This window comes from Silene latifolia, chromosome 9 (assembly GCF_048544455.1).
Source record: "Silene latifolia isolate original U9 population chromosome 9, ASM4854445v1, whole genome shotgun sequence".
Lineage (NCBI taxonomy): Eukaryota > Viridiplantae > Streptophyta > Magnoliopsida > Caryophyllales > Caryophyllaceae > Silene > Silene latifolia.
In genome coordinates, this window is record NC_133534.1 from 38208142 (window position 1) to 38229895 (window position 21754).

A 21754-nucleotide genomic window follows, 5' to 3' on the forward strand; every position below is an offset into this window, starting at 1 on the left:
TTATAAGGGATTTAAGTCGGTTTTATGACGATTTAAACATGTTAATGGTGATGGTTAATATACATATGAATTATCAAACTATCATGTGAACGAATTAATGATTTAACAAAACAAGAGAAATTAATTTGACACGAATTACGAGAGGACGGAGGAAGAAGAAAAGAAGCAGAAGCTGCGGCAGCCCTCACGAAGAGGCGCAGCAGTGCCGCGCTCCTTCAAGAGGCGCAGCGATTGCTGCGTCTTTTCTCGACGTCGTCTCACCGGAAACCCGCAAAAAAGGTTTTAAAGATGGTTTTGAAATCGATTTTAATGAGGTACTTCCGACATAAACCTTACAATTGTTATGCAATAATTAAAATACAATAAATAAAAGGAATATACACCCTCAGACTTACATGTTGACGGAACGAGAAGAACTAAGAAGATCGATTAGTGATGCTCGACGCGAATGCAAGGAAAGAGTGCCCTCGAAAGAGGAAAACGATTTAACAAGTTGATTAATTAGATTGATTGAGTGTAGTGGTCAAATTGGTCGGTCATGCAACGGAGAGGCTGGTACCCGGAAAGATCCGAGCTTACGTGGTCGGAAGTCCAAGCACGTAGGCGCCAATTAGTAAGAACGAAGTCTAGAATGCAAAGGGAGAAGAGAAGGGCGGACACTCGCGTGAGAAATATGAGGAGCGAAGGCTCCTATTTATACTAATCACACGACGGAATTATGGTAAGACTAGGATACGGAAGGAAAGATCCGGAAATAACCGACTTAGGTTAAAACACGGAAACTTGGACAAAAAGAAAGCCCTGGGAAAAGGCGCAGCAGGTGTTGCGTCCCTTGGAAGAGGCGCAGACCTGCGTCTGTTCCCGAGGAGGTTTCCTCTGTTTAAGAAAGATTTCCGTGTTTAAGTTATGGTAGGACGGATTTAATTCGATTATCTTTTGAATATTACGGAATATTGTTTGCCAAAAGATAAAATTTGATAAATATGGAATAGAAATATCCGGAACATTCCAGAACATTCGACTCGGGATTTAACAAACTATCGAGAAAATGGAGACGGTTTTTGACCCGGACTCGAATGTACTCTAATTATCGCCAAAACGACCGTATCGGCACGTAGATGACAACTAAGAGGTTGACATTTAATATTTGAGCAATCACTTGACGATAATCTTACGAACTGTCACTAATCGTTCCGCGAATCAAACATGCGGCCCAATCATCACCGGGTGGTTTGCGAGGGGTGCAGAAACGAGGTGTCTACATAATCTCTGTTTTTTTACTCCACCCACATATGAAATCAACTACATATAGAATTTTCAAAATATCGTCTTCCCCAATTTTTGTGCCAAAATACCTTTGGAATGCCGATGTCCGCGTTGAAATATATTTCTATCTATACAATATGGTTAAATGACTAGCTAAATCATTTATAAAATACCATTAAAAGACTAACTTGAGTAGTATTTAATTGTCATGTGATAACTCTCGAAAACCTCCTAATATGCTATAATATTTCATGTCTAATTAAGTTTTAATAATAATAATAGTAACACATTCAAGATGTTTTTATTATGCATTTACTCCACTTTTGTTTTTCCTAATCTCCCATTCATTGTAAGTTTGTAACTTAATTTCAACCTTTCATCTTACTCTTGAATTCTTAATCTTATTGAATGTTATAGCATTTTTTATATATATATATATATATATATATATATATATATATATATATATATATATATATATATATATATATATGCTTCATCTCTTTATTACATATCTTTTGTGTATATCTTGGTATTGATTTTTTTTTTTTTTATGTTTTTTCTTAACATTTCTATTAGTAAAATAATCTAACCTCTTTATTTTGTTGTGTTTTATAGGATTCAATGTCATGATCTTCTTTGATGTGAGTTCTTTATTGTTATGTTGTAAGTTACTACTTTCGCCTATTGTTTTATTTTTCCATTTTTTTTATTTGTTTAACCCTTTAATTTTCATATATGTATAGTTTCTATTATTACTAGCTTTGACTTCAACATGACAAACAAAACCTTATATTTCACCTCATTCATAAATTTTAAAAAAAAAAATTTAAAAAATAAGTTGCAAACACCAAAAAAAAAATGATGCAAACCTTTTATCTCCCTCCCATAACTTTGGTTATCAATTTACCCTATTTATTTAACTTTATTATCTTCTTAATTATGATTTTTTTGTTTTCCCCTCACCATTATATAACAACAATCATAATTTCCATGTTATTCAAAAATTTGGTATGTAAAGTTCAATATTATAAAAAGGCAAGACTAAATATTTCACTAAGTCATCTCACTAAGCCATGTGTCATAAAAAAAATTCGGTTTTTATTATTATGTGTCACATGCTTATTAGTAAAAAAATTTAAGAAAATATAAAGTCTCAAACATACAAAATAAATTAAAAAAAATTGATTCAAACTTTTTATCTCCCTCTCATAACTTTAGTCATCAATTTATCCTATTTATTTAACTTTATTAATTTTATTTAGTGATGATTTTTTTGCGCCCCCCCTCCCTCTCCCCCCCCCCCTCCCAACCATCATATAACACTCAAAATTTCCATTTTATTCCAAAAATTGGTATGTAAAGTTTACATAGATAACTAGAATATTTTTTTACATTTTTTCTTTATTGTATATTGAATTAATTAGGATCTTTTTTTTATTATTTTCGTGTTTTCAAATTGCAGGAGGATAATACATACTCACATATCAAAACAACTGCATGAAATTGGTATATAGGTATGAATATTCTTTATATAACAGCTACACAATAATTTAAAAATATTATCTTAAGCAACTTTTTATTAGCTAAATTATTTATAAAATACCATTAAAAGACTAACTTGAGTAGTATTTAATTATCATGTGACAACTTTCGAAAACCCCCTAATATGCTATAATATTTCATGTCTAATTAAGTTCTAGTAATAATAATAATAATAACCCATTCAAGATGTTTTTATTATGCATTTACTCCACTTTTGTTTTTCCTCATCTCCCATTCATTGTAAGTTTGTAACTTAGTTTCAACCTTTCATCTTACTCTTGAATTCTTAATCTTATTGAATGTTATAGCATTTTTTATATATATATATATGCTTCATCTCTTTATTACATATCTTTTGTGTATATCTTGGTATTGATTTTTTTTTTTTATGTTTTTTATTAACATTTCTATTAGTAAAATAATCTAACCTCTTTATTTTGTTGTGTTTTATAGGATTCAATGTCATGATCTTCTTTGATGTGAGCTCTTTATTGTTATGTTGTAAGTTACTACTTTCGCCTATTGTTTTATTTTTCCATTTTTTTTTATTTGTTTAACCTTTTAATTTTCATATATGTATAGTTTCTATTATTACTAGCTTTGAGTTCAACATGACAAACAAAACCTTATATTTCACCTCATTCATAAATTTTAAAAAAAAAATTAAAAAAATAAGTTGCAAACACCAAAAAAAAAAAATGATGCAAACCTTTTATCTCCCTCCCATAACTTTGGTTATCAATTTACCCTATTTATTTAACTTTATTATCTTCTTAATAATGATTTTTTTTGTTTTCCCCTCACCATTATATAATAATAATCATAATTTCCATGTTATTCAAAAATTTGGTATGTAAAGTTCAATATTATAAAAAGGCAAGACTAAATATTTCACTAAGTCATCTCACTAAGCCATGTGTCATAAAAAAATTCATTTTTTATTATTATGTGTCACATGCTTATTAGTAAAAAAAATTTAAGAAAATATAAAGTCTCAAACATACAAAATAAATTTTAAAAAATTGATTCAAACTTTTTATCTCCCTCTCATAACATTAGTCATCAATTTATCCTATTTATTTAACTTTATTAATTTTATTTAGTGATGATCTTTTTGCGCCCCCCCCCCCCCCCCCCCCCCAACCATCATATAACACTCAAAATTTCCATTTTATTCCAAAAATTGGTATGTAAAGTTTACATAGATAACTAGAATATTTTTTTACATTTTTTCTTTATTGTATATTGAATTAATTAGGATCTTTTTTTATTATTTTTGTGTTTTCAAATTGTAGGAGGATAATACATAGTCACATATCAAAACAACTGAATGAAATTGGTATATAGGTATGAATATTCTTTACATAACAGCTACACAATAATTTAAAAATATTATCTTAAGCAACTTTTTATTAGTTGAATATGCAGCTCTTTTCATTATGAAGTTTCATGCGGCGGCCCTAAAACCCCATCTATAATCTATACAATCTAATTAAAGGGGCACTTAAAATGACACATTTAATTAAATATAACATGGAAATTTTAACGTGACGTGGATTATCAGTTTAGAGTTACATGTCATTTATTTCATTCACTCATCTATAAATAAATCTATACAATTTAATGGTACCTAAAATGACACATTTTAATGTGAAAAAAGAATGTAAATGTAATAATCTTTTTAGTTTCCTCTCATCTTTATACATATTAATAATACATTATACTAATTTAACATCTAACCTTTTTCTTAAATGATGAATTTTTGGCTTCCCTCCTCATTTATACTACCTATACACATTGCCATATATCTACGATTATCATCTCTTGTGTTATCACAATATCTCTACTTGTCTACCTTAAACACCTTTGAGATTTTATTTGGTCAGTCTAAACACTTTAATTCATTCAATCAATAAAGAGAACTTAAAATAACGCCTAAGTATTTGTTGGAAGATAAACATTCATAGTCCATAATCTTTAAACTGATTAAAACAATAAATTATTAACGATCCCGTGATTTCTACGGGCTCCAAAACTAGTTAAAATTCATCATTTCAAGAATATAATCCTGAATTGAGTTAATTCTTACTCCAAAAAATCAGCCCATATATACCGTATCAAATAAATTTGATAACCCTAACTATAAAATACAACTCAGTCTCTCATACCCTCTCCCTAAACTAATTCACTCATTGACTCCCTCATAGTCCCTTAATCCTTTGCTATACAAATTTCAACTAAAATGCGCTTATTATCATTCATAACTGGGCTACTTCTTTACCTTCCTTGATCTTATTCAACCTCAACTAAGTTTTTGGATTTAATTAGATTCTTTCGTTTTTCTGTTTGTAAAATGCTACAGTATTATTTTTTTGATTGTTGTCCTTGTTGTGAAAATAGTTTTCTTTTGATATTTATGTCTTTTAATTTTTTTTTTATGACTTTTGGCATACAAATTTAGTCTGGTCCATCCAATTTATAAAAATTGTTATAAATAATAGAGAGTTGTGAGAGAATAGAGAGAGCAGAAAAGGTATTCAGCTTTATTCATATGAAGGGTATATATAGTAGAAGAGTACATATGTAATATGGTAATAGAATATCTCCTAAAGATACGGTAATATATGAACATCCATATAATATCTCTAGATATTTCGTAACACTCCCCCTTGGATGTCCATCATCGGAGAAAATGCCTCGTTAAAACCTATACTAGAAAAACCCTATGGGACAAAAATCTAATAAAGGAAAAAGAGTACAATAATCTCCGTAATACGCATTAAGTGTTGCCTCATTAAAAACCTTGCCTGGAAAACCCAGTGGGACAAAACCATGGCTAAGGGAAAAAGAGTGCAACGCGTATTTACTCCCCCTCATTAAAACATCGCTTGACATCCTTGAGACGACGTAACCCAAGTTGATTGATTAGCTTTTCAAATGTCTTGCTCGAAAGTGCCTTGGTAAAAATGTCTGCGAGATTTTCACTAGACCGGATTTGTTGAACACTAATGACACCATCCTTTTGAAGATCATGAGTAAAAAAGAATTTCGGCAAAATGTGCTTCGTTCTATCACCCTTGATGAATCCTGCCTTGAGTTGAGCGATGCATGCAGTATTATCTTCATGTAAAATAGTTGGTGATTTATTTCTTGGAGATAGATCGCATGATCCTTCAATATGATGAATAACTGATCTCAACCATACACATTCTCGACTAGCTTCATGAATTGCTAACAACTCGGCATGATTTGAAGAAGTGGCGGCTATAGTTTGCTTCACAGAGCGCCATGAGATAGGAGTATTACCACATGTAAACACATAGCCAGTTTGCGAACGACCATTATGTGGGTCAGAAATATAACCTGCATCTGCAAAACCAACTAACTCTGTTTTGCATTTATTAGAATAATATAAACCCATATCAGACGTACCTTGAAGATAACGGAGTAAATGTTTGACTCCATTCCAATGTCTTTGAGTTGGAGAAGAGCTATATCTTGCTAAGAGAATTACTGAAAAAGATATGTCGGGTCGAGTATGACTAGCAAGATACATCAAAGCTCCAATTGCACTCAAGTACGGTACTTCAGGACCAAGGACTTTCTCATTTGCTTCACGAGGTCGAAACGGGTCGTTCTTCACATCAAGTGTTCTTACAACCATAGGAGTATTCAACGGATGTGCTTTATCCATGTTAAACTGTTTTAGCACTTTATCAATATAGGTCCCTTGATGTAACAAAATTCCATTGTCAAGATGTTCAATTTGCAGACCAAGACAAAATTTTGTTTTTCCTAAATCTTTCATCTCAAATTCTTTCTTCAAACATTCAACGGCTTTTGTAATTTCTTCAGAAGTTCCAACAATATTAAGATCATCAACATAAACAGCAATAATCACAAATCCGGGTTTTGACCTCTTTATGAATAGACACGGACAAATAGGGTCATTTTTATAACCTTCTTTTAACAAATATTCACTAAGACGGTTATACCACATACGCCCGGATTGTTTCAAACCATACAAAGATTTGTTTAGCTTGATTGAATATTGCTCTCTTGGACTTGATTTTAATGTGTCAGGAAGCTTAAAACCTTGGGGAGTTTCATGTATATATCATTATCAAGTGAGCCATATAAATAAGTCAGTAACAACGTCCATAAGACGTAAATCAAGTCCTTCCCTTATAGCCGGACTAATCAGATATCGAAAAGTAGTTGCATCCATTACAGGAGAATATGTCTCTTCATAATCAATACCAGGTCTTTGTGAAAAACCTTGTGCAACTAAACGAGCCTTATATCTGACTATCTCGCCTTTTTCATTTCTTTTTCGCACAAACACCCATTTGTATCCTACTGGTTTTACTCCACTGGGTGTGCGAATTACTGGCCCAAACACTTCTCGTTTAGCCAGTGATTTTAATTCTGCTTCAATAGCATCTTTCCATTTAGGCCAATCATTTCTACCCCGCACCGATCAACGAGACTTTGGTTCATGATCCTCATTTTCATGCATGATATCAAGCGCTACATTAAATGCAAAAACATCATCATCGACGTTGATTTTGTTTCGGTTCCATGTTTTTCTAGACATGACATAATTTATCGAGATCTCTTCACAATTTTTATTTTCGTGCACTGAATCTCTTCTAGATTAATATTATCAGTCATGTCTCCAAGCTTTTCAAGGGGCTTTTCAAAAGCTATCTTATCCTCAACATTGCCATTATCAACTTTTGCTCCTTTTTGTTTTCGAGGATTTTTATCTTTGGAACCAATAGGTCTACCACGCTTCATGCGTGCTTTAGACTCATTTGCAATTGAAAGTCCTTCAGGGACATTAATTTTAGCTGGAGCATTTACTGTTTGGTATATGAGATTTTATCACTCCTTTTGGATCGGTGAAGGCATTTGGCGGTTGGTTTGCTAACCGTTGTAAATGAATTATCCTTTGAACTTCAAGTTCACATTCTTTAGTACGAGGATCTAAATGAGATAATGATAATTCATGCCAACTTTTCTCTTTTACCAGTTGTTTATTTTCTCCCCCTAATGTTGGGAAAAGTGATTCATCAAAATGACAATCAGCAAAACGGGCCGTAAATAAATCTCCTGTAGATGGCTCTAAAAATTTAATAATTGATGGAGATTCGAACCCAACATATATTCCCAACCTTCTTTGGGGTCCCATCTTTGTACGTTGTGGTGGACTAATTGGAACATATACACCACAACCAAAAATTCTTAGATGAGAAACATTTGGTTCGTGACCAAAAACCAACTTTAGGGGAGATGATTTATGATAACTCGTTGGTCTGATGCGAATTAGTGCTGCTGCATGTAAAACAGCATGCCCCCATGCCGAAATAGACAATTTAGACCTCATAAGCATTGGTCTCGCAATTAATTGAATGCGTTTTATTAATGACTCAGCAAGACCATTTTGAGTGTGAACATGTGCTACAGGATGTTCAACACTTATCCCAATAGACATACAATAATCATCAAAAGTTTGTGAACTAAATTCACCAGCGTTGTCAAAACGAATAGTCTTAATGGGATAATCTGGATAGTGAGCTCTTAATCTTATCAATTGAGCTAATAATCTTGCAAACGCTAGGTTGCGAGTTGATAACAAGGATACGTGTGACCATCTAGTTGATGCATCAATTAATACCATAAAGTATCGAAATGGTCCACTTGGTGGATGTATAGGTCCACAAATATCACCTTGTATCCTTTCCAGAAATGTAAGGGATTCATTCCCTATCTTTGTAGGTGATGGCCTAATAATCAATTTGCCTTGTGAATAAGCGGCGCATGAAAACTCACTAGTTTGAAGAATCTTATGATTCTCTAATAAATGTCCACGTGAATTTTCAATGATTTTTCGCATCATTAATGATCCGGGATGGCCAAACCGGTCATGCCAAACAATAAACTTGTTTTTATCTGTAAACTTTTGGTTTACTAGTGCATGAGATTCAACTGCACAAATTTTCATATAATACAAGCCAGAAGATAACGCTTGTAGTTTTTCCAACACACTTTTCTTGTTCAAATTTGAACGTGTGATATATAGGTATTCAACCCCATTCTCATTTGCTGTCTCAACATGAAATCCATTTTTACGGATATCATTAAAACTCAGCAAATTTCTTTTTGACTTAGGAGAGTACAAAGCCTCCTGTATTTCAATATTTGTTCCATTAGGCAACAAAATATTAGCTCTTCCTGAGCCTTCAATTAATTCTGTACTACCAGCAATTGTACAAACATTTGTCTTTTCCTCTTTAAGACAAGTAAAATACTTCTTATGTTTAAGAATTGTGTGCGTAGTTGCACTATCCGCGAGGCATACATCTCCATGTGTAGCTCCCATAATAATCTTCATAAAATAAATTACATTGAGTAAGATACAGGCGTAAAAGAAATAAAATAATTGTAACATTGAATAGAATGACATTAATTAGGTTACATACATGTGTTTATGATATCAAAATATAGTTATGCGCATGATCAAGTCCTTTAATGTACACATGATTATTAGTAAATATACCAATATGTATTCGGTCACGCTTTACAAATGTATTCCAATTCTACCGAACTGATTGGTCAATTCGTCAAAAAGTTAAATGGAAATTGTACGCAGTTATTTCAAGCAAGAGGCAAAGTCATCATTAGTAAATACACCACCACTGTATTTGTTTTTCGATTCCAGGCTATTCAAGAATCCCAAAAAACTAATCCCCTCTGTGGAGGTATGTCAAGGAAAACACATGGGAAGAATATTTTAGAGCATTTATGAAGCAACCATCCCTAATATTGTCTTTAAACTCAATGTCAATCAATCGTAAATAAAATTAACAATAGTAACTATAAAGTAAACTCTTAACAAACATACTTGGTAATATCCGAAAACAAAGAACGAATAGTAGCTAAATTGAACGAAAATAAATAACTTGAGTGATATAAATAAATTTAGTCCAATTTTGGGACACTTCCATCGCCAATCAAAGGGCCAGCTTCTCCATTAGGATCAAAGATCATGAAATCTAAGATGTCCAAATCCGTAAATTTGCCAGATACGAAAGGTAGATTGTTATCACCATCAGCATAATTCGTCTCAAAATTTTCATGCTCAGCAGCAAAATTTGCTTCAATATTCTTCCCTTTATTTTTCTGAGACTGCTTGTAAAGATCAACAAGATGTTGCGGCGTACGACAAGTATTAATCCAATGTCCTGTACTACCACAACGGTGACATGGATTTTCACCAGTTTTCTTTATCTTTTCATGTGGACGATCTTTTGGTTCCCCCTTTCGGTGAGAATACGATCTTTTAAATTTTCCACCTCTACCACCACGAAAATTGTTTCGTCATCGTCCACGTCCACGTCCAGGGCCACTACCTCTAGTGTGACCCGAATATTTATTTGTCGCATTCTCTATATGGAATGGACCAGAAACTGTCGCATTCACTTCTGGGAATGGATCAGTGCCAGTAGGACGGGACTTGTGGTTTTTTAACAGGATTTGATTATTTTGCTCAGCCACCAATAAACATGAAACTAGTTCAGAGTATTTTTTAAATCCTCTCTGACGATACTGCTGTGAAAGCAGCAATTGTGAACTATGAAAAGTCTGATATGTTTTTTCCAACATATCTGCATCAGATATCTTTTCTCCACACAAAGTTAACTGTGAAGCGATTCTGTGCATGGCTGAGTTATACTCAATAACGGATTTGAAATCCTGTAACCTTAGGTGAATCCAGTCAAATTTTGCTTTAGGAAGAATTACTGTTGTAAGATGGTCATACCTTTCTTTCAGATTTTGCCATAAGATCAAAGGATCTTTCACAGTCAAATATTCATATTTGAGTCCCTCATGGAGGTGACGACGGAGAAAAATTAGGGCCTTGGCCTTATTTTGTTCGGATGCTGTATTCTCATCTTTAATAGCATCACCAAGGGCATAAGACTTAAGATACATCTCGGCATCTAACACCCATTCAGAATAATTACTTCCAGAGATATCCAAGGCCGCAAAATCAAGTTTGTTCAAATTCGACATGGTTAAACTATCAAAAAAAATAAAACAAGTTAATTATAATACGATTAAAACAAATAATTAACAATGATAAGATAAACAAAAAAAATACGGATAGCATAGTTTAAACCAAAAGTGCAAAAGTGCATGTGAGTTGTCAGACTGCATGTATGTTCATGTAAAGTTGTCATAGCATATGTTCGTGGCAGCACTATGTAACAAAGATTTCGATAATTTTTTTTTTTTTTTTTTTTTTTTTTTTTTTTTTTTTTTTTTTACAACAAAACTGTATGTATACGAATAAAATTTAAACTAAGAGGTCTTACCAAGTTCTTACCGTTTCGGTGAACAAAATATAAACTAGGGTTAGAGGCTCGTGCTGATAACGTGTTATAAATAATAGAGAGTTGTGAGAGAATAGAGAGAGCAGAAAAGGTATTCAGCTTTATTCATATGAAGGGTATATATAGTAGAAGAGTACATATGTAATATGGTAATAGAATATCTCCTAAAGATACGGTAATATATGGACATCCATATAATATCTCTAGATATTTCGTAACAAAAATTACTTTAATATCTTATGTACTATTATTTTGGTTGAAATTATTGTATGTTACCTATATTTATTTTATTTACATGATTCCAAATTTTTGATATTGTAATGTTTTTTTTTTTTTTGAGCTACAGCAAGTCAAATTTAGTTTGTAATTTTTTTATTTTTACACTTTGTTGTAAATTTTCAATGTTATATGAATGATTGATAAAAAATGTAGAGATTTTGTATACTTAATTGTGGAAATTGTAGATCGTAGAGTGGTAGAAACTAAAGCTCCTAAAATTAAGGAACAACACGTTGGAGTTGTGGGAGGAAAAGGCCTTTTTTTGTTTCCTGGAATAAGGAGCCAATCATATTGCTTAAAAACACTCAACTTTTATACTAGGTAGATGTTTAAATTTCTATATTTATCCGATGTGGAAATAGAGTTTGGTGTCAAAAGACTGAGATATTCTTTTCGTGGTGCTTCAGTTGTTAGTAGGAACACACAATAATCCTTCGTGTAGAGATATTAAAAAAGGCCAAAGCAAAACTACTCTTAGTAGTGAAAATACCAGAGTTAGTGTATTTCCATTAGCACAAGTCCAATTCGGAGTTTGGAGTAAAATGAGTAGATAGTATCCATGGCAGGATAGTATCGCCACATATATTAACCCGATCCAACTCGGATTGTGCGTTAAAATTTTAAAGACAACAAACCCATTAAATGGCTAAAAGAGTGACCATTAATCCATTTGTCACGCCAAATATCAATAAGAGGGAAGGGATTTTTTAATACTTTTTTCCAACTTTTGAATGTGAAGAGGCATGAATTTATTTGTATTTCATTGTCATTCTCTATGTTTTGTAGATAAATAGAAGATATCACTATATCATATGGGCATATATTTAATTATTTAGGACACCCAAAAAAACTAGTCCATCTAGGAAAGATGGCTGAGGATTACTAGCGTTTGTCAAAGAAGCTCCTCATCGGAGACGGTCCTATATCCTTGGATCATAACAAATAAGTTTATATGGCTAATCAACTATAGTAGTAGTTGATCGATTAAAACCGTAGTATTCTTTCTTAAAAACCGGTTTAATAGTTTATAATTATTCGATATGGGAGTTTGGTATCAAAAGACATTATATACATTCTTTATTAGAGACATTAAAGTTCATCCTTCACCTTTCTCTTTTCATTCAAGTTTTTCATTAAAGACATTAAAATCTTGGTTAACTTTTCGATTTTTAAATTTTATTACTACTTAGCTAGTAAAGTGTGGAATTTTTCGTCTCCCATTAAATCCTAGATTCTTGACGCCTTGAAGGGACGCATTTCACTATTTGAGTTTATGTGATTGGAACTTTTGTCATAGTTGATTATTCGGTAAACCCAATTATTAATCGGTCTATGAGATTGCGTGATAAGGAAGCGTAAAGGGGTCCATGCAAATGGCTATGATTTGGCAAATGCTGGCTGTTGTATTAAGAAATTAAAAGAAGCGGAGTAGTGTAGAGTCGACCTAATTATGAAAGTAGCGGAGCCTGACGAAGAGTGAGCTCGAGAAGAACAATCAAAAGGCTATGCCGCTAAGCGAAGACGGAAGCGGAATTTTATTAAAAAGGTCTCAATGATGAAAATGGAGTATGGCGAACTGAGGAGAAAGATATTGAAAAAAAAAAATTCACGTATTAACATTCAGTTCATAACATTGACACTAATTAACATTCATATTGAGAGGCTTTATACAGTATGTTATAATAGCAACTATAACCAATTGTTGGTTGGCGCAGTGGTAGCATGGGGCTGCGCTTGGTAGGGATGTCTGCGGATCGATCCCCTACAACTGCGATTGGGAGGGGTTTAAATACCGTAATCCTTGGACACGCCCCGAAATCCGAATTAGTCGGCCCAATGTGGTTCGGATTACCGGATAGTTTAGACCAAAAAAAAAAACAGCAACTATAAAATGTTTGGAAAGTTTACATAATATCTAATATCATGAGATTTTCCACTTTGCACGTAATATCTTCCTTTTCAAGAACAAGGACGACCATAACTCGTAAAACACGTACGAGTTATTATCACCACAAAAAAATTACGGTTCAAAAATTGGATGGTGTGCTATGTGCAAAGTGGCAAAAAAATGATATCATATCGGGTGAATTTTCTTAATGATGTATCAAGAATAGTGAGACAATTATATACACCTTTTTTTCTCGTTCATTTGTTTACATTTGATTTTGACACAAAAATCAAGGAAAGAGGAAAGACAATTACTAAATGACATACAAGTGGATCAAATTGGTTGTGAAAGATCAAATTGTTAATAAAAATATTTATAAAATAAAAAGATAAACAATTATCAGAGATAACCCAAAATAAAATAGTCCATCTATGAAAGATGGCTAAAGTCCTTGATGCTGCTTCAGACTAATAGGAGCGAGCTCGTTCAGGCCTTTTGGAATCTTCCGCGCCATAAGTAATCATTGTCAATTAAGTTTATATAAGGCTAACCAACTATAATAGTTGGTTAATTCAAAATTTAGGATTCCTTATTAAAAACATGTTTAATCTTTTATAATTATTTGATGTGGGAGTAGAGTTTGGTGTCAAAAGATTGATATATTCTTTTCGTAGTGTATTTGAGTTGTTTGTAGGAACAATACAGAGTATGTGGTATTTACTGTATAACTAAGAAGTTATTCATAAGTTGGAGACAAACCATCGTTTTTGAGAAGTTTCATATGTTATAATAGAAACTATTAAATGCGGAAAATTCACTTGATATCCATGAAAGTCACTATGACACCAAAAATCTTTGTAAACCATAAGTTATGATCACTCAAAGTTTTCAGGAACAAAAAGAGGGAAATTACGTATAAATCGGCAAAACTCAGGGGAAGCACTTGAATTTTTCGTAAATTGTATAAATAGCAGTGACAATATTATATACATTATTTAACAAAGACATTTTTTTTGGTAGCTGTAACAGAAACCTTACTTACAATTTCATGGCTCGTTTCGCTAGTCGATGAGCCAGAGAATTCAGGTTTCTAGGAATAAAACTAAAACTAATACAGTGAAAGGAGTTAAATGCTTTCACTATCATTGTCAAAGTTGTTTATTTATATTTTCGCCATTGTAAAATTATTTTTCCAATTACTGTCATTGTAAAAGTGAAATAATATGTTTATTGCCAATTTGTAACTTACTTTACTTGTTATAGAAGGTTACTATTAATTCAATTTTACCTCAATAAATTCAATTGTATTTTCATTAACTTTTTATTCGATAACTAAGAGTTCGTTTAATAAACCAAAATAAAACCATATAATTCACGCAGTATCCCTGAAGTTTGCCACTTTGCATGAAATACCCAAATTTTTTATCCGGAAATCTTAAAGAGACAATAACTCGTGTTTACGAGTTCCAAAGTGACGAATCTTTTCCCAAATCGCTCATCTTTCCGAGAACTACAATCTGAAAAAAAAAATTGTCGCATTTGAATTCCGCTACTAGGAGTTATTGTGCGTTAAAGTTTTTTCGACCGAACAAACTTTGAGTGAGCATATCTCCTGGTCACAAGTTCCAAACTTGTCAATTTTTTCTTCAAATCATAGTACTCGGAAAGATGATCGATTTGAAAAAAAATCTTCACTTTCTGAGTTCGTAAACACGAATTATGGCCTCTTTAAGTTTTTCGGATCAAAATTTGGGTATTTTGTGCAAAGTGGCCAACTTTAGGGGTACCGCGTGAATTATTCGTTTTTTATTTCCTCAAATGTTCGGTGTCATGTCATTCAATTTCCCAAACGTCATGAAAATGAAAGGTTTTGTGGAAATATATTATCCATATATTACCTAAATATATGGGAATATATCTTCCATATTTTCTATCTTATTCTTGTTAATATTATTGTTTTTTGTATCTATTGTAATCTTATTGTTACCTCTATTATAGGAATTAGTTTAGGGTAACTTTGACCCGTCTTTGTATAAGTAGAATGCGTGTATTACGTTTTCTAATTATTCAATAATACTCAGGCATTCAAGCCTTTCCAATTCCTTCGTTTTACTGTTTATCATGATATCATCGGAGCAGATTTGATCCTCGCATCCGTCACATTTACAAAAACCACGAAATAATTAAACCTTTTCATCTATGACGAAAATCGGAGGTGATTCTGCTTTTGATCACGGAAAGGGTGTCGAAAGCACCAATGACAAGATGACAATACCGCTTTCTTCGCCTCTGTTCCTTCATCCCTCCGACAGTCCGAGTCTCAAATTGACTCAGACCGTTTTTAATGGAGACAATTACGACCTCTGGGTTGATGCGGTACGCAACGGACTTGATGCCAAGAATAAATTAGGGTTCGTTGACGGTACCGTCGCAAAACCTGACGAGTCAGAAGATAACAATTATGAAGTCGTGGCATGGCGTCAATGCAACGCGATGGTGAAGGCTTGGCTCCGCAATGTGATAGAAGAAAAGTTGCATCCAAGTATCACCTTCCCGGCCACAGTGCTCGAAATTTGGAAAGAATTGAAGGAGCGCTATTCCGCAGGGAATGCCCCCGTGTTCACCAACTTAAAAGCGAATTGATGGAATGTCGTCAAGGAAATCGATCGGTCGTAGATTACTATACTCATCTCAAATCCATATGGGATGAGCTAGCCAATTACAGCCGTGTGCCACCTTGTACCCGCGGTGCCGCCGCTGCCCTCGCCAAAGAGAAAGTGCATCAGTTCATTATGGGACTCAATACCGCTTTGTATGATCACCTTCGTTCCAATTTGCTAATGGAGGATAATCTCACCTCTTTAAGTCGGGCCTATGCTCTCGTTCTAAGAGAAAAGTGACACAAAACGGTTATTCGAGTTCGCGAAGAACAGGCTGAAGTAGCCATGGCGGCTCGCACGGGTGGTGGTCGTGGCAAAGGGGCTTCTTCGACAGAGGAATCACAGGAGTATGAACCCCCTGTGGACATGGGCCACCGGGGCGCTTGGGAAATAAGCGTTTGCATTTGTGGAGTCGCCACCAATTTATTGTGGAAAATTGGAAACCGTTCGAATAACTCGTGCCATGTCAACACACAAAGTAGTGACATGAACACCAAGAACTTGTTACCCTTAGCATTCTATGTCTAGAATGACTCTCGTGGATGCCAATGAACACGGATGTTCACAGAGATCTGGAGTAAGGGGTGGGGGTACGTATTAGGAAGCTCTTTTGATCGAACACCTAATCCCGCCCGCCTCGATAGCGGCCTCTACTAATGATTAGGAAAGTTATTCGTACTTGATATATTGTCGATTTATATGCATGCAATGCAACATCCATAGATTAATCCTAGCATGTGAAGAATTAACTAAGTCGGTGAACAATTAATTTTACATACATTTGAGTCGAAGTAGGGAGTTAGATTCAATTACATGTGAAGGCATACAAACAATGCGATAAAAGAAATACAATAATACAATAATGAAAATTACAATAATTACATCGGTTCCATTAATTTATGTCGAAAATACTTTCAAAACGGATAATTTGAGAAAGAATAAATAAACGAACAGATTATTAACGATAATAGGAATGACAATTAATTAAATATGTAAACTAATTAAACTAGGTCAAGGCAGAACAGAAGTTGAAGTTGAAAGAAATCAACTGGAGCAGTGTGCAAAGCAGATGCGCCCTCGGAAGAAGGCGCGCAGCGATTCTTGCGTGTCATTCCAAGGTTGAGTTCTGGCTGTGAAGCCGAAACTGCAAATCGTTAGTATTCGTGGGTGAATTTAATGATTGATTACGATTTTCGACTCGGATGAAAGTGATTTAATACATCAATTACATGTGAATGAGTCATAAAAACGATAAAACATGGATGAAACTAATGTAAACGAATTAATTACATGAATGAAAGATTGATTAATGACATGGATGAACTAATTAGGTTAAATATGACGAATTAATGAAGAACTAATGACGGATAAACAGATGGGAATATATCAACGATCGAATTCCAGAAACTCAATATGAATGAATCGAATCTCTACAACCCGGATTGATTTTAATGACAAAAACCCGCAAATATTGGTTATAAGGGATTTAAGTCGGGATTTAATGATGAATTATATACTAACAGTGATTAATAATATGCAAAACTATTATGTGAACGAAACAAGAGCAAACAATGACGAAAGAAAACAAAGAAACGAAACTAACAGAGGACGAAGGAAGAAGAAGAGAAGCAGGAATGGCGGCAACCTCAGGAAGAGGCGCAGCAAGTGCTGCGTCCTTTCCAAGAGGCGCACCAGTTGCTGCGTCCCTTCTCGACGTCTGTCTTCTGTTAATCCGTAAAAAAAGATTTAAACAAAGGGTTTTAGAAATCGGTTTTAATTATATTTTCGACATAAATCTTACATGATGATTACAAAAAGTAAATAACAATAAATAAAAGAAGGATTTACACCCTCAGACTTACATGTTTGACGAAACGAGATGAACTAAGTTAACGATTAGTGATGCTCGACTCGAATGTAACGAAAGTGCCCTCGTAAGAGGAAAACGATTAAGATTGATTAAAGTTGATTATGGTGTAGTTGGTCAAATTGGTCGGTTGATACCCGTCGTGAGGTGTCAAAAATAAGATTTATAATTTCCAACTACAACTATAGTAAGCGGCAGTCGGGTCGAACCACAGAGAGGCAGATGTAAATTCTAGTTGTCTAATTCTAGTCTAAGGTAACGGTAAAGTGGGGGGTTTGATTTGAATTGGTCTACAGCTAAGAGTAAATAATAAACTAGAAAGACGGATAAAACAGATAAAGAAGGGGTACTAGGATGGTCGGTTCATTACAGCTTCGGCGGCAGCATACTAAACAGGTCTAAATCGAACACAAGTGAGGCGGGAAACAAGAGGTCCAATCGGTCCACTCTTAACAGATAGCATCTTTCGATCTCGCTATAGGTCCCTAATATCACTAATACTAACTCTCGTCCTGAAAAGTGACTAACGGTCTAAACTATACCTATCTTTCGATCTCAGCACAGTTTAGTCATTTTAATTGGTGGTCTAACAACTTTCCCTATCTTTCGATCTAATGGGTTTGTCATAAATTAAGCATCTAACTGGTCGCATGCATTCGATTCGTTAAATACAACATTAAAATCAATTAAAACGAAGGGTAACCTCACGAGGTCAGTCGATCGACCAAGAATGTCAGTCGATCGACTGACACGCGAATCAGGCCGTGTTCAATACTTTGCCGCCTATGCTATAATTCGCCTACATCCTAGCACAAATAATCTAGCTACTCATGCTAAGGGTAAAAACAATAATAATAACGATGAAACGAACCACTGAATTCATGCTTGAAACGATAAAGTAAACAATTAACATAAACAAATGAATTGGCTTTTGGGAACTTAACTAGCAATTCTATACTAATGAAAATAAAGAAGAACTAAAATTAGGGCAGTAGAATACCGAGATTGCAGAGGAAAGATTAGGAATAAGAACTGAAAATCCAATGCTCAACAATAATCCAAACCCTAAATTATGATCTTCTAAAATTCAATGTGAAACTTAATAAAACTAGATGTAAAAACTGAATGCTATACTGATGTTTCTAGGTTACGTTATATAGCAATTAACGTAACCTCTTATTATCAAAACCTAAAACATAATGGGCTTCAAGTTTCACGGTCTTTTAATTCTCGTCTGAAATAGCAGATTGGTCGATCGACTGATCATGGTGGTCGATCGACTGGTCTTCAGTAAACAGTAGCTTCTGGAACCCGATGGTTGGTCGATCGACTGATGGCAGTGGTCGATCGACTAATTGAGCTGCTACTTGACTTCTATAAACTCGTGGACTTGTCTTTTGGGCTTTGAATTGCGCACCAAGCTCGTTCCTCGGGTGAATACTTCACGTCATATGCAATGCGGGATACTCGGGGACGGATTTGGCTCGATTTCCGCTGGATTATTCACATTTCTACAATAATGTACAAAAATACGGAAGTAGACGGAAATAGGGAGAAATGTAGCATAAACTACATGAATGAGCTCTGAAATGCGTGTAAAATGAGGTGTAAAACATCATATAAATGACACGCATCAAACTTTCCCAAACCAAACCCTTGCTTGTCCCCAAGCAAGAACTAGACTCGATCTAATGACCTAATGGAACGAGTTCAATCTCAGAGCAAAATGCACCATGTAAAACCTAAACCAATTTAATGCATAACCAACAATCAATTAGCAAATGAATCATGTAAACGAGTTATGGAGCCGTTAAAACTACTGCTGAACCGTCAACTGTAGAGACTTTATCAAATCGGACTCTCACGGGTCGCTCAATCACTCAAATAATCAGAGGTGAATATATAAGAGAATAGAAAGAAGTAAGTGTAATGACGCTCACCTAACTACGACCTATAAGAACATGCCTGCAGTCTAATATGAAAGCAATCTCTATAACCGTACATACGCATTCCAACCAACAGGAGACCATGACACATGCCGAGGTATAAATGTGGATATGTGAGGTATGGGTAAGAAGAGGCAAAACATTTATGGTAAAGTGGAGGTACAGGTGATCAAGCTAGTACCAAGACGGAACCAAAGGGCAACATCCTTCTTCTTGCTCATAATCAAACGAAACGGTGCTATAGCAAGCACAAATCTCACAATTTCCAGAGATAAAAGTAATCAACTAACTCCCCATAAAATATGAATAATACATGGGAGCAAAAATCGCCAAAAGATAAAGGATTGAATTATGCGAATTTATTCTTTTTCTTTCTCGAACCTCAGTCGATCGACCTATAAGGGCAGTCGATCGACTGCTTAAACAGTACAGAACTCTTTTTTTTTTCCCTTTCTTTTTTTTTCGAATCATTTTTTTTCTTTTGTTTCAACTTCTTTCCTCCTTTATTTCATTTCCCAACCATCATCTCAACAAAGCATATGCCACCAAAAATGAGTAACAACCCCAAGAACACAGACTACTAGCTTGACAAAGGACAGGCTAAATGTAGGATGTAGTAATGGGACAAAAAAGGCTATTTTTGGCAGTGTGGAGTTCATGGGCAAAACGAATAAGGAGAAACCTCTACCACATGTGTCAACTAACCACAGACCGAATGCGTACAGGTATTAAGAAGATCAAGTTCATATTTATGCACATTTATGTGACATGCCTCATAAGGAGTACTACTCACATTCCTAAATGAACTCGTCATGAATGTCACCAGTTATAGGCTCTAAATCTCAGAAATATGATGTAGTTTGCCAATTTTCAACGTCAAGTCTCAAGTTCAGCAAATAGTTAAGGAAAACTCGTAGATATGCATTTACGATTCTACTAATAACATGTTAATCAAGCAAGGCTTAGGCAAAACAAATGCAAAATGCAATATCATCCTTGAAATACTACCGTTCCGACTCGACCTATATGCTAAAATAAACGTGCATTTTATGGAGATTTTTGAAAATTTTCAATTTTTTTTTTGATGTTTTGTATATATGTAAGGAAATAAACAGTGCAAGACAGAATATAAACGTGAATGCAAGCGAATGATATGCGACGCAAAACCCTTCCCCAAACCAAATCGCACAATGTCCCCATTGTACAAAATCATGTAATGAAAGAAAAGAGAAGTGGGAATTTGCGGGAAAATGAATAAAAATGACATGAAGTGAAAATCGGGAACTTACAAGACTTTAAGCGCAGCAAAAGGGAAACCTCCCCAAACCAGCGTAAGCTAGGAGGTTTCAGTAGCCAGCAGTGCTACCAAAAAGTACCTGAAAGACAAATAAAACCCACGCATAAAACCAAGAAAACAATTTTAAAGTGGTAAAATTGTGCACGAATGAGAAAATTAGAAGAAATAAATAATTGGACGGAAAATAAAGTGGAGTAGAAAACTCTCTTAAGTCCGCATATCGACCAAACACAGCAGGGGAGAGGTCGTGAACAGGTACAACAGCGTCCTCGGTCGATCGACCAAGGATGGCAGTCGATCGACCAATGTGTCAGGAACAGTAGCTCCTGGAAAGTGCAACTCAGTCGATCGACCAAGGTGGCTAGTCGATCGACTGAAAGTACTGCTGTACTCCTTATTTCTTCGTATTTGCTCAATAACTTGAGCAAATGAGGTCTAAAAACCTGCAAGTGCACAATAATACGCGCCCAAAATTGCGCAAAACCCAAAGAATAGTCTTAAACGTATAAAATCCTAAGCAAGCAAAATAAAATGCGTAGTTTTCGCGCACACAAAAGCAATAAAAAGTGTCTTAACAAAAGCAAATAAATTGAATTTTATAAAGAGC

The 21754-nt window shown here is 34.4% G+C and overlaps 2 protein-coding genes across 2 annotated transcripts; one reads left to right on the forward strand and one right to left on the reverse strand.

The window, feature by feature from the left end:
• Positions 1-9795: 9795 nt before the first annotated feature.
• On the reverse strand, positions 9796-10890 carry LOC141600890 (uncharacterized). Its single transcript, XM_074421148.1, has 2 exons — positions 10227-10890; positions 9796-10058 (listed from the first exon to the last, which is right to left on the reverse strand). Exons 1-2 carry the CDS (start codon positions 10888-10890, stop codon positions 9796-9798), a joined length of 927 nt encoding a protein of 308 aa, XP_074277249.1.
• A 4686-nt stretch (positions 10891-15576) lies between these two features.
• Positions 15577-16020, forward strand: LOC141600891 (uncharacterized). Its single transcript, XM_074421149.1, has one exon. The coding sequence runs from the start codon at positions 15577-15579 to the stop codon at positions 16018-16020; it is 444 nt and encodes a 147-aa protein (XP_074277250.1).
• Positions 16021-21754: the final 5734 nt, after the last annotated feature.

What these genes read in the sequence shown, in the direction of transcription:
- LOC141600890 (XM_074421148.1), bottom strand. Translation starts at nt 10,890, where the DNA reads ATGTCGAATTTGAACAAACTTGATTTTGCGGCCTTGGATATCTCTGGA. An exon ending in ATATTCGGGTCACACTAGAG is followed by an intron (nt 10,059 to 10,226) that starts GTAGTGGCCCTG and finishes GTGGTAGTACAG; the next exon opens with GACATTGGATTAATACTTGT.
- LOC141600891 (XM_074421149.1), top strand. Translation starts at nt 15,577, where the DNA reads ATGACGAAAATCGGAGGTGATTCTGCTTTTGATCACGGAAAGGGTGTC.